Source organism: Mastigoproctus giganteus, chromosome 5 (genome assembly GCF_048544385.1).
Source record: "Mastigoproctus giganteus isolate SK-2022 chromosome 5, ASM4854438v1, whole genome shotgun sequence".
Classification (NCBI taxonomy): Eukaryota; Metazoa; Arthropoda; class Arachnida; order Uropygi; family Thelyphonidae; genus Mastigoproctus; species Mastigoproctus giganteus.
Window position 1 is genome coordinate 138189027 of NC_143579.1, and position 13307 is coordinate 138202333.

General features: G+C 36.5%; 1 protein-coding gene across 1 annotated transcript in view; it reads right to left on the reverse strand.

The window, feature by feature from the left end:
- LOC150085725 (coiled-coil domain-containing protein 149-A-like) overlaps nucleotides 1–13307 on the reverse strand; it is a 187398-nt gene that overhangs the window by 151453 nt on the left and 22638 nt on the right. Inside the window, exon 2 of the mRNA XM_090374663.1 lies at nucleotides 2365–2421. Within this exon, the coding sequence (XP_090230789.1) occupies nucleotides 2365–2421 (57 nt within the window). The remainder of the gene's footprint in view (nucleotides 1–2364; nucleotides 2422–13307) is intronic.

The window sequence follows — 13307 nt, forward strand, 5'->3', positions numbered from 1 at the left end:
ATGCAATAACATCGAGTTTACTACCCGTTGATAATTACTTGCAGTAAGAGAAAAGCCCAATAAACTGGAAAGTGCAAATTGTTTTTGTTTTATTGTCGTCTCCAGAAATGTGCTTTAGAAAATGTCACAAAGGAGTTCAAAATTGGTTCTTCTAACAGAACATATGATAACGATGAAAGTGTAATGCATTTTAGTGATTTTAATTGGTAACTAATACAATTTGCACTATAAAAATGACCTTTTAGACAGTTAAATAGCGAAAATTTCAACTTCAGAGGTCGTGGAACGAATTACCAAAAAACATTGTGTTATTGGGTTCACATTATGATATTTTCACGATATGATGGTGTCTCTGGAATGGATTAATATTGTAAAGCTGGGTACACGGTTATTGTTGTTTGTAGGCTTTACGGCGCAAGGGCAGCAAAGGCCATAATGCACCTATATACTGTATTGGATACACTGTATTGTGTAGCTATGCACATGGTTTGAAATGCGGTATTTATGAATGTTTAACATTCATTTTTTGCAATTAATGTTCATATTTTCGATTTTATTCATACTTGATACTTTGAAAAGAAAAAAAAAAAAAAAAAACTCTTAAACCCATGAACTCTTAAAGCGAGGACTGCCTGTACTTTACTTTTGTCAATGATAAACTTCAGTTGTCACCTCTTAGCCAGTCTGCTCAACTTTTCTAGATCCTATTGCAGCAGTATACTATCATTATTGTAATTAACAACCGTATTGTCTGCAAACATTAACCCTGATATACCTTCATCAATATCATTGATAAAAACAGAAAACAACACTGGACCCAACACCGAACACTAGAGAACGCCACTAATAACATTAGTCCACAAAGAGCAGTGTCCATTGATTACCACACTCTGTCTTCTCCCACTCAATCATCCTTTTATCCATTGCAGAAACTTGCCCCTGATGCCATACTGCTCCAATTTGTACAGTAGTCTTCAACGTGCAACAGTATCAAAAGCTTTCCTAAAAATCCAAGTTAATGACATCAAAATTATTTTTTGCATCCAGTTCCTTTGTGACAAAGTCATAGTATCCAATCAAATTTGCAAGACCAGACTTACCCTTAACAAATCCATACTGTGTCTCAACTATAACTGGAGTCTTGTCTAGATGATCCTGCAGTGCTTTTTTAACCAGTGACTCCATTATTTTCCCTGCAACAGAAGTTAAACTAAGGTCTGTAATTACTCATGTCACCCTTTGATTCCACTTTGTGAATTGAGGATATATTTGCACATCTCCAGTCCATGGGTACCTCCCCTGAGTCCAAGGAAGCATTCATAATTATGGTTAAGGGCTTGCTTAACTCCTTTGCTGCCTCCTTTAATATAACTGGACAGATCCTATTCCACCCCAGGTGCCTTTTATGTTCAATTTCAACAATTTCTCCTCCACTCTCTCAGTTATTACAAAATCATTTAGCTCCTTGCTAGAGTTTGATAAGCTTCTGGCATCCACTTCCTTACAGACTTCCTCATGTGTGTAGCTGCAAAATACTCATTCAGTTTGTCAGCTGCCTCAGCAGGTTCATCAACAATTGAACCGCCGATATCAAGTTGACCAATCTGATTCCTTCTAGAATTTACATAAGTAAGAAGTGTTTGCTGTTTTTCTTTGCATCCTTTGCCAAAGATTTCTCATAATCTGCCTTTCCTTGCCTAACCTCCTTTGTGACTTGATTACAGACTAGCTTATATCTACCATAGTCTTCTTGTGTCACCTGATAATTTATATGCATCCCATGCATTTTTCTTCTATGCCATGAATCTCATTAGTTCATCTGCCATCGATTTAGGCCTAAACCTTGAATAGTATTTCTGAGTTGGGACAAAAAGCCTAGTGGCTTCGAAGATTACTTCCTTGAATGCTTCCAATTTAGAATTTGCTGTTGGTAACATCATCAGTTGATCCCATTGTATAGAATTTAAAAACTGTCTGAGACCACTGTGGTCACCTTTATGAAAACAAAAACCCTTTCCTTTACCCCTGATCGTAATTACATCTCTAAGTAAATACCACATCAGCACACTGTGGTCACTTCCACCAAGTGGTTCCTTTATCTGCAGATACTTGGTGCATGAACAATCACTGCTGATAATCAGATCAAGAGTATTACTCCCTCTAGTTGCCTCTCGAACATGCTGCTGTAGAAAACAATCATCCAATAAATCCACAAAAGACAATCTGATTTATAGTGGTTGACAAAGATATCATCATATTTTTAGCATAAATCAGCAAGTAGTAAAGGTTAAATGCTTTATATCATATTGCTGTTACACTAAACTTAAGCTAAAACATAGAACATAATTTGTTGATAAATTTTACCTGCTCTCGTTCACCTTTGAAACCTCGTACATCATAAACACCCAGCAATGATGGTCCCTAAAAAAAAAAAAAAAAAAAAAAAGGAATTTTTACTATATATTATGCCATATACATAAATACCAAATACCACATTTAGTTTGAACCTCTACATATATTCTTGCAAAAAGTTAAGATATACTCTGCATAATATTCTTGCAAAAGTAAGAAAAAATGTGGCTAAGAGTTAAGTTTCAGAAAATTTAACTATTACCCTTATTTAATATATAGATAGAAGTATAAACCCATTAATCCAGAAAGCCTGGAATATGAGATAAGCAGGCTTTCAATACTGCAAACCACATGTATCCTTTAGCTCTGGGGATGGGGGGAGTAATCAGGGACTATCTTAGGCCTAGGCAAGTGCCTGGGATCTGTAAATGGCATTGGACACAGCGAAAAATCAGTGATATCCAGTAGCATAAACAATGTTCATGACCGCCTGTGTTCCTTAAAATTTGTAAGTGAAATACTTCAAACTGCAATGTTGAGCTTCTGATCAAAAGGCATGGGCCACCAATATGTTCAGATTTGCATATATACATATATATATATATCCTTAGAAATATATAAAAATTTATTTGCTTTACATTTTTATATTGGCTGTAATCCTAAATTTGGATTTAGTGTTAACAAACGTTTTTTTTTTTTTTTTTAATTATTATTAAAGTAGGGTGTAGGGGCCCTCTGAAAATATTTTGTCCAAATACTCCAAAGATAGGCCTTGGATTTTATGCCTATCAACTATGTTTGTTGCACATACTTGGAAAGCAGCAAATGGGAACAAAACCCTCCGTGACTGTGTTTGGCCACTTAGATGTATGTGTGCCTATTAAAATACAGGGTACTAAAAAAATAAATAAATAAATAAATAAAAAAATAGTTGCATAAACATCTCAGAAAAGTCTGTAGTGATTATTAGTTAACTAACCTGCCTCGTACTGACTTTGTTCTGCACATGTTTAATAGTTGTTAATGTTTAGAGTTTAGCGACACAAAAGTCACAAGCTAAACTGTGCTTGTTCATGATCTGTTTAACAGATTTAATTAGAAACATGGTTAGAAACAGTTGTACAAATCAATACACTTTTGAACAGTTCATTAATACTAGTATCATTTTCAAGAACATGTGAATATGTTTCTGCAAATTAGATACAGAAAAAAAGTAGTTCTACAGATACCAGAATTATGGAGATAGTCGATGAGCATATGTGTGAGGGTTAGTTGAGTCTGACAGTAGTTTTTTGCATTTTTTTCCATTTTTGATTTGATTGTTGAGACCAGTTACCTCTGCATGCTGCTTGTATATCTATATAGAGCATTTGAAAAACTGTGGAGTTAACACAGATTGTTTTGTGGCAAGATCAGCTATTTTGTCTCCTGTGGTGGCAGAATGGCCTTGGGATCAACAAGTGGTGTCTCCACTTGTTATCAAGAATATACAAATAAGGCAAGTGGGATTAGCAATATGTTACAAGCAAGGCAGTAGTACGTTACAAGTAGGACTAGCAGTAAGATGTGAGTGAGGTGTGACAGTGGACTGTCAGTACACTGCAAGCTAGTAATGCAGTAACATTGCAGTCAAGGCAGCAGTAACTTTGTAAACAAGTAGCAATGTAAACCTTCTAATAAAAGATGCTGGAAATCGATACGAAACTTGCTCACTGGGGATCTCATACTACATGATGGAAGATAGGGGGGGGAAGGAGTTTGCTGGAACTTTTCTCTGGAGACTAAACATGCATTTCACCATTTCAAGAAGTCCAGTAAGCAAAGTGTTGGTGTTGCACCAAATGATGATGAGCGTCATATACTACCAAGTTGTGATTTGATCAGTTATTTTAATTAGTTCATTTAATTTTATGTTGGTATCATTGTAGAAGTTTATTTTAAGAAGATATTTTGCTGCAGTATGTTATTCTTGGTGTTCTGTATTACACTTTTTGATAATACAGTATAGCGTCGAAAATCTGAATGTCAATAATCTGAACGAGTTAATGTTTATATTTATTATTTTTATGCTGGTGCCACAAAATAATTTCAGTAAGTGCCGGTTATAGTGATCACATTTGCAAATTGAATTGTGATTCTATTAAACGACAATTCTAATAAGAAAAAATTAGAGGAATCTAATCCACAGACTATATAAAAATGAACTATAAATCACAAATTTATACTTTTATTACCTTACCAATTAACAAAATTAAATGATACATGAAAATCAAAAGAATATTATCCACTGGTTAGCAAAATAAAAATAAACTTACGTTTACGTACATGGCTTAATTAATATACATACATTACTAACTAAACATAATGCTTTGTAATCTGTTACTCAATGCACTTTGTAATTGATATTTCTGTTCACTGACCTTTTTTTGGGTCAGAAAAATCTAAAACAGTAAAAAAATATGTGTTAATCAATAACAAAGAACATGGCACACAGAAATTGCAACAAACACGACCTGCGTGTGAGATACGGAGAAAAAAAGTTTACAAAGTTTAGATATAGGAATGAAGAGAAGATTTTGATCATTAATTTACATTTTATTTTACAGTATTGTAGTTATGGCATCTTCTTCGTCTTTTAAAAGGAAGTAGAAATTTTTAACAACTGAATCGAATACTGAAATTTTAAACAGACTTTCAAAGGAAGAAAGTGGTTAGCAAAATTTTATGAGGTTGGAAAGCCAACCATAACAGGCATTAAAAACAACAAGGAAAAATTTTAAAGTTTGCATTGAAACTTGATTCAGCTGATGGTGCAAAAAAAAAAAAGAAGAAAACTATGAGAACAACTAATGACCCATCCCTCAAAGATGCCACTTATTTGTGATTTACACAGAAACAGAGTTTAGGAGAACCCATATCTGGACCTAAGTTGTGTGAAAAAAGCACTGAATTTCAACAAAAAAAATTAGGTGGTCCCTCAAATTTTAAAACTAGTACAGGCTAGATAAAAAACTTTAAATTACAGCACAGCATTAGAGAACTTCACATTGAAGGGGAAATTTTATCTTACAATTTGGCTGCAGCAGAATTATTTAAAAAAAAAAGGTTTATCAGTCTTATGGAAAGTGAAGGATATTCCAAAGGTGACGTATACAATGCTGACAAGACTATAATAAAATGGAAGTCACTGCCTCCAAAATCTCTTGCATCTCACCGTGAAACAGCTGTTCCATGTTTAAAGTGGGTTGCAGCTATGGTTTGCGCTAATGCCAACGAGACTCATGCTTTGCCATTGATGTTGATGAGAAAAATCAAAGAAACCCTATTGTTTTAAAAATGTCTCCTGCCTCCCTGTGAGTTATAAAGTGCAAAAAAAAAAAACAGATGGATGAACTCAGAAGTGTTTACCGATTGGTTTACCAATGATTTTATTCCGAATGTTAAAAGAATGAGAATGCAAAATGGGCAAAGTCTTGCTTATCCCAGACAAGGCATCATCACATCCTTCAGTGGAAACATTAAACAAAATAGATGACTGGTTTGAAGTCATGTTTCTTCCACCAAACATTACACCTCACTCCTCCAACCAATGGACCAGGGATTCATCGAAAAGTTGAAGAGAATCTACAAAAAACAAATCTTGCATTGTTTGCCTTTGGCAGAAAGCATCATAGCTTTTTTGAAAAAGCTACGATGTTAGCTGACACATGGAAATCATTCACAGTGCAAAATTTAATAAATTCTTGGAAAAAACTGTGGCCTATTGCAGAAAAAGAAACAGTAGGAGATGAGCAGAATCAAACTTAAGGAGATGAGGGACAAATACTGAATGAGATGGTGAAACTTTCAAGCGGCATCTGAAAACCTGAAACTTACATACACACATTAAGAAAATTGTAAAGCATGTTACTGAACTTTCATTGATGTGTGTATAAATAATGCTTACCTACTATAAAATTTACTATATAAATTAACCCTTCAATACTCATGCTTAAGGTCCAGGTGCATTCCAGCTTTTTTTTTAAATGGCTATACTTTCTTGGAAAAAAATTTCCAGAAATACTGTTCACAGTACTATTCTAGGAAATTGTGCAGAGTTTTTTAGCATTGTCCATGAAATTTACATTTTCTTTTCAGCATCAACATACCGTCGGAGTGTCTTAAAATCAGAACTTCCAACAATGACACTAAATCCCAGTCAATCCCTTTGTTTGAAGATTGCAATGAAGGTGACGCAAGGGCGTGGCTGTAAAATGATATTGATGCTACAGTGTTTGCTGTTTTAAATGAAAATGAAATTGTGAATGTAAAAGAAACTGGAGCTCCTGAAAATGATACGATGAAGATGATGATGAAGAAAATGATGTCAATGTTCAGTATCTCTTCATGCTGAGGCATTCGCCGTAATAGAGACTGCGATTACTTATTATGATCAACAAACTGAATGGTGTCCAACTCAACTGCTCTTGCTGAAAAGAGTAACAGATCTGTCAGCCAGAGGTGTATTGCTAAAAAAATAGTACCAGAACGCTCGTCATAAAAAAATAGTATCGAAACAATTGTTCTCCAGAAGACTATATGATAATACCACATCGACTGTACAATAACTGAATCATACTTCAGACTCACGGTTCATAGAGCAACCAGTTCTAGCGTTCAGCTCATGGCGAATCAAAATGCAGCATTCACACACATCACAGTATATCTCATTCATTGAATCTCTTTATCTAACACATTGTACTTTAGTAAGAAACTTTCAAGTTTTGTTGCGAAATTTATATTTTTGTTTTTAAATAAATTTTTAAAGAAATCTATTAATTTTAAAGATTACTATTAATATATATTTTCAGTAGCAATGGGTAAAATAGATATTTCTCCCCCCCCCCCATTTGATTATGGCATTGTTTCATAATATCAGGTGTATAAATTTAATGATTTTCTATTATGACATTTAGAAAAAAGTACCGGAATGTCGTTCCAGTGTGTTCTGGCCTGAATACACCACTGCTGTCAGCAAAGAAAAGAAGTTAGAAAATGGTGCAGCAAAAATTGAGTACAGTAATTATTTTTGTTAAAGGCCTATAAGGTGCGGAAATTTGCCTTTAGCCAGCGGGCAGTTGGTTTGTGGAATAGACTCCCATCGCTTGTTGTTGAAGTTGATAGCCTAAACAAATTTAAGGCTCAGCTGGACAGGTATTTCGAATGAACGGAGGGGTGAAATGGTAGTAGTGGTTGTTTTTTTTTTTTGGCTGATGCTGAATAAGCTTGCTTTCTTGCATCATATGCCTCTACTAATGCTAATGCTAATGCTATACATATGTGTTATTGTTACTGAAAACTCCATTTGTTTTGCTACCCATGAATAAAAATACCTAAGTACAACTTAGTGTTTTTATTTCTAAACTTACTAAACCTTTTTTTTAGTCTCCAGAACAATATTTTTGATAAGTTCGAAAATCCAAACAAATCAGAAGTCCGAACTATCCCCGGTCCCAATCAGTTTGGATTATCAACCCTCTACTGTAATTTATTAATTTTAGACAGTGTAAGAAGTCAGCTATAATATTGCTAATATCATCTGTAGTGAGATGGTGTCCTATGCTCTAAACAATGCTCCAAAGGCTATCCCAAATTCTCTTGTAAATTTTGGGCAATCCAGTATAATATGGGGACAATCCTCTGCCCTAAGCAAGTAAGAGGGAGTAATGTCCATGTGTCCAATTCTTATTCTGGTTAGGACTACTTCTTTTCATCTATCTGAGCTTTGGCTAATATCCAGGAACTGTACCTTCTGTTTTATCAGCAGCAGTTTATTGCCAGTTTGTTCTTGTGTTCATGTGTGTCCTTTCCATGTGTGCTGCCACTGTCTTATATTGCTCACTGATGACATTTTTGTAACTCATGTAAGTTATCTTAAAATTTGCACTGATGGAACCTATCATTGCTTTTGCTGCTTCACTCACTTGCTCATCTCTGCTTATTCAAACATATCATGGGACGAAGCAGAATCTAACAGTTTGGTTTTGTCTTGCCAGTTGGGTTAGTGTGTTCTGGAGCTGCCACAAGATCAGCTGAATAACTTTGGTAGTATGTGTAGGGCTTGTATTACACTGCGGGTGCCTGCTGCTTGGTATGGATGTAAACCATATTTGATCAATGCCCAGTTTTATGGCATGAAGTTAAGGAGTATAGGCAATGCGTTCAGTCATTAGACAGTGCTTTAGGATTGCATGAGGAAACTTCACCACTGCACCAACTTTGTCTTCCATTTTGGAGCCATCATTAGCCATACAGATAATGTAGAAATTGGGCTGTAACAGGTGGCACGAAGTTGCTGAAATCATGTCTGGATAGAGGATTTTCACATCTCACATCGAATTGGTAGCATTGCATTCCAAGGTGTAGCAAGAGGTTTGGACAGAAATTATTCTTTCTAAGCTTAACTCACAATGAAGGAATATATCTTGTAGGTGTATGCCTGGTAGTCTATTTACATGTTCTGCATAGCTTTTCCAAGCTTAGTTCATATAGGTTTCCTCTATGCAGGATGGGCAAGAATGGATTTTACCAGGGGTGGGCTGTCCTGAGGGTGCCAGGGATGCCCTACACCCGGGGCACAAACTTTCAAGGGGCACCCAAAAACCTGAAACTTACATACACATATGAAGAAAATTGTAAAGCATGTTACTGAGCTTTTGTTGATGTGCGTATAAATAATGCTTACCTACTCTAAAATTTACTATATAAATTAACCCTTCAATACGCATGCGCAAGGTCCAGGTGGACTCCAGCTTTTTTTTATAGGACTATACTTTCTTGGTCAAAAAATTTCCAGAAATACTGTTCACAGTACTATTCTAGGAAATTGTGCAGGGTTTTTTCAGCATGAAATTTACGTTTTCTTTTCAGCATCAATATACCGTCGGAGTGTCTTAAAATCAGAACTTCCAACGATGACACTTAAACCTATTTGTGAAACAGGATGGGAATGTAAAATTGATGCTGTAAAAGTCCTTAAATTCAATCTTGATAAAATATACAATGCTCTATACAATATCTTTTCCATGATAATGATTCTAGATATGTAGCTAAATCATTAATAACAAAAATCAAATCTTATACATTTATTTGTTTTCTTGCAATATGGTAGTATATATTATCAATGTTGTTAGCAAATCGATGCAAAATTTAAACGTCAGTACCAACAATCATAAAAATGCTACATGAATTGAGTATTTTAAAGAATCTAGAACAGGTGACAGTTTTCAATATATAGTACAGTCATTTTGAGGGGGGGGGTGCCAAACTGTGAATGCCACCTGGGCACCACATTCCCTAGGAATGCCCCTGGATTTTACTTTGGCTGCATAATACAGTAATAGCTTTTGCAGCCTAAGCTGTAATTTGTAGGCTTCTGCATACAGATACTAGTTCTGCATATAGAAGCCAATTCAGAAGAACAGTGCCCATGGAAGTAGCTGTAGAAGAGGCATGCAGCAGAAACAGTACGTCTATGAGACAGCAAGTGGATAGACTGTTAGAGATGAATCATTAATTAACCTAACTGCCCTCTTCTGAATGGAATCAAGAAGCCTGAGAGAGAGAGAGAGGTTTTGGGGTCACCACCCCCAGATGTGGGAACAATATTCCATGGTAGGGCTGATTTGCGATTTGTGCAGAGTAAACAGCTGTTTGAAGAAAAGTAACGCCGAGAGCGAAAGAGAAAACCAAGTTTTTTAGATACAGAGGAAGCAATATTTGTAATGTGCTTGTGCCAAGAGAGATTAGAAGTCAGGGTAATCTCCAAAAGAGATATATCATTTTGCCTAGAAATCGGAGTGTCACTAAAGATAAGCATAGGAGCAGAAGAATCCTTTTTGCGAGATATAAGACAAGACTGAGTTTTAGAAGGGTTGAAATCAACTAAGTTGTCTTTGCCCGACTGGAGAATTACCTGAAGATCGGCATTTAAGGAATTGGTAGTAGATTTTCGAGAAGTTGAAGCTGATTGAGCAAGACAAGGATTCTCAAAATGGAAAGTGGAATGCAATGTGCTATGATCGGCAAAACCATGGATGGGATTTCCAGTCAATGGAAGAAGGTCATTAATATACAAGAGGAAAAGAGTGGGGGAAAGAACTGAACCTTGGGGGACTCCGGCATTAGTGGAGAAGTTAGAAGACAGAGAGCCATCCCATCTACCATCACCCTCAGTGAGCGATCAGAGCGAAAACTGGATAACCAATTAATAAAAACAGTTGGCAATCCATAAGATGGAAGCTTGTTTAGAAGACCTTTATGCCAAACACGATCAAAAGCCTTTGAGGTGTCAAGAGGAACTGCTTGTGTTTCACCGAACCTTTCCATTGAATTAGTCCATAAATGGGTAACATAAGCCAGAAAATATCGCCAGTGGATTGACACTGAAGGAATCCATACTGGCGATCGTTGATCAGACAGAAGGTTTCTAGGTAGTTTAAGAGTTGACGGTTAATTGATTTCTCCATTACTTTAGAAAGAGTAGAAGTAATTGCAATGGGACGATAATTGGATGGGAGGGATTTGTCACCCTTTTTAGGAACTGGCTGGATATCAGCAAATTTCCAAGCAGAAGGAAAAACACCTTTGGAATAAGAAAGTGAAAATAAAAATACTGTCATTAACAACCCTGCCAACCTTTTCGTATCATCTGCAAACTTGGACATTAAGCCTGATATACCATCATTATTATATCATTTATAAATACAGAAAACAATTTTTTTTTTTTTGGTAGTTGTTGGGGCATCGGCTTCTGTGGCCATAATGCACCTCCCAAGGTTTTTGTAGTACTTTGATCCAAGGTCGAGGCGGGATTCGAACTCGCGACCTTTGGGTTGCCAGGCAGACACTTTACCCACCCGGCTAGCCCGGTCGGCAGAAAATAACACTGGACCTAACACTGAACCATGAGGGACTCCACTAATAACATTAGTCCATGAAGAGCAGTGTCCACACATTACCACTCTGTCTTCTCCGACTCAACCATCCTTTTATCTATAGCAGCAATTTGTGCAGCAGTCTTCCATGAGCAACAGTATCAAAAGCTTTTCTAAGAGCCAAATATATGATATCAAAGTTATTTTTTGCATCCAGTTCCTTTGTGACTACATCATAGCATCCAATCAAATTAGTCAGACAAGACTTCCCCTAAACGAACCCATGCTGTGTCCGAGCTATAACTGAAATCTTGTCTAGATGATGCTGCAATGCTTCTTTAACCAGTGCCTCCATTAATTTCCCTGGAACAGAAGTTAAACTAATAGGTCTGTAATTACCTGTGTCTTCCTTTGATCCTCCTTGGTGGATTGGGATCACATCTGCATATCTCCAGTCCATGGGTATCTCCCCTGTGTCCAATGAAGCTCTCATAATTATGGTTAATGCTTACTTCTTTTGCTGCCTCCTTTAATATAACCGGATAGATTCCATCCACCCCCAGGTGCCTTTCTTGCATTTATCTTAACAATTTCTCCTCCACTTTACTCTCAGTTATTACAAGATTATCTAGTTTACTGCCAGAGTTGAATAAACCTCTGGCATTCCCCTTGCTGAATAACTCCTCATGTGTGAATGTTGATGCAAAATATTCATTTAGTTTGTTAGCTACCTGAGCAGGATCATCAACAGTTGAACCATCGATATCAAGCGGACCAATCTGATTCATCCCTTTCCTTCTAGAGTTTACATAAGCAAGGAACTCTTTGCTGTTTTTCTTTGCATCCTTTGCCAAAGATTTCTCGTAATCTGCCTTCGCCTGCCTAACCTCCTTTGTAACTTGGTTACAGACCAGCTTATATCTATCATAGGCTTCTGAGTCACATGTTAATTTATATGTATCCCATGCATTTTTCTTCTTTGTCACGTCTAATTAGTTCATCTGACATCCATTTAGGCCTAAATCTTGAACAATATTTCTTAATTGGTATGTAAAGCCTAGTAGCTTCCAAGATAAATTCTTTGAATGCTTTCCATTCTGAATTTGGTGTTGGTAACATCAGTTGGTTGCACCATATAGAATTTAAATACTGTACTGTCTCAAACCACCATAGTCACCTTTACGAAAGCAAAAACCCATCCCTTTACCCTTGATGGTAGTTACCTCTTTGAGTAAATTCCACTTCAGCACACTGTGATCATGCCTCCTAGTGGTTCCTTTATCTTCAGATTCTTGATGCATGAAGAATCACTACCGATAATCAGATCAAGAGTATTACTCGCTCTAGTTGCCTCCCGAACATGCTGCTGTAGAAAATAATCATCCAATAAATCCACAAAAGCCTTGCTAGTGTGTGAGTGACCAACCCACAAATTTCAGTCAATATCCAGGAAATTAAAATCCCCCAATTATAAGACACTCTAATTTACTGGCCCACTCTATTTCTCTGCACAACTGCTCATTATACTCGTCAGATTCATTAGGCCTATAACACACACCTACTATAATTTTTCCTTTCACACCAAACAGACTCAACATTGCATTGTCCACCAACATCACTTCAATGCCTCCCCATAGATTTTGTGTGTTTCTTAACTGCATAATCCCATCCTCGCTTCCTGTCCTGTCTATTCTTTCTGTATACATTGTACTCCCCAAATTCCACTTCTGCACTGCTATGTCTGTGTGACACCATGTCTCTGATATCCCAACAATATCTGCCTTTGATGTTTTGACTAGCACTTCAAGCTCATCGAATTTATTAACTATACTTCTAGCATCGGTGTACATGCAAGTATGCATGCACCTGTTTCTACTCTTAATTACCCTAATACAGCCCATGTATTTACTTGTTCCACTATGACTCCCAGCAGTCCTGGAAATTCCCGTTGCCTTGCTTTCCAGGCTGCTCCTCAACTGCATTTCAATAGAAGTAGTGCAAGAATCACTTTTATCTCTGCCAGTGGCTACTGTTAATCTA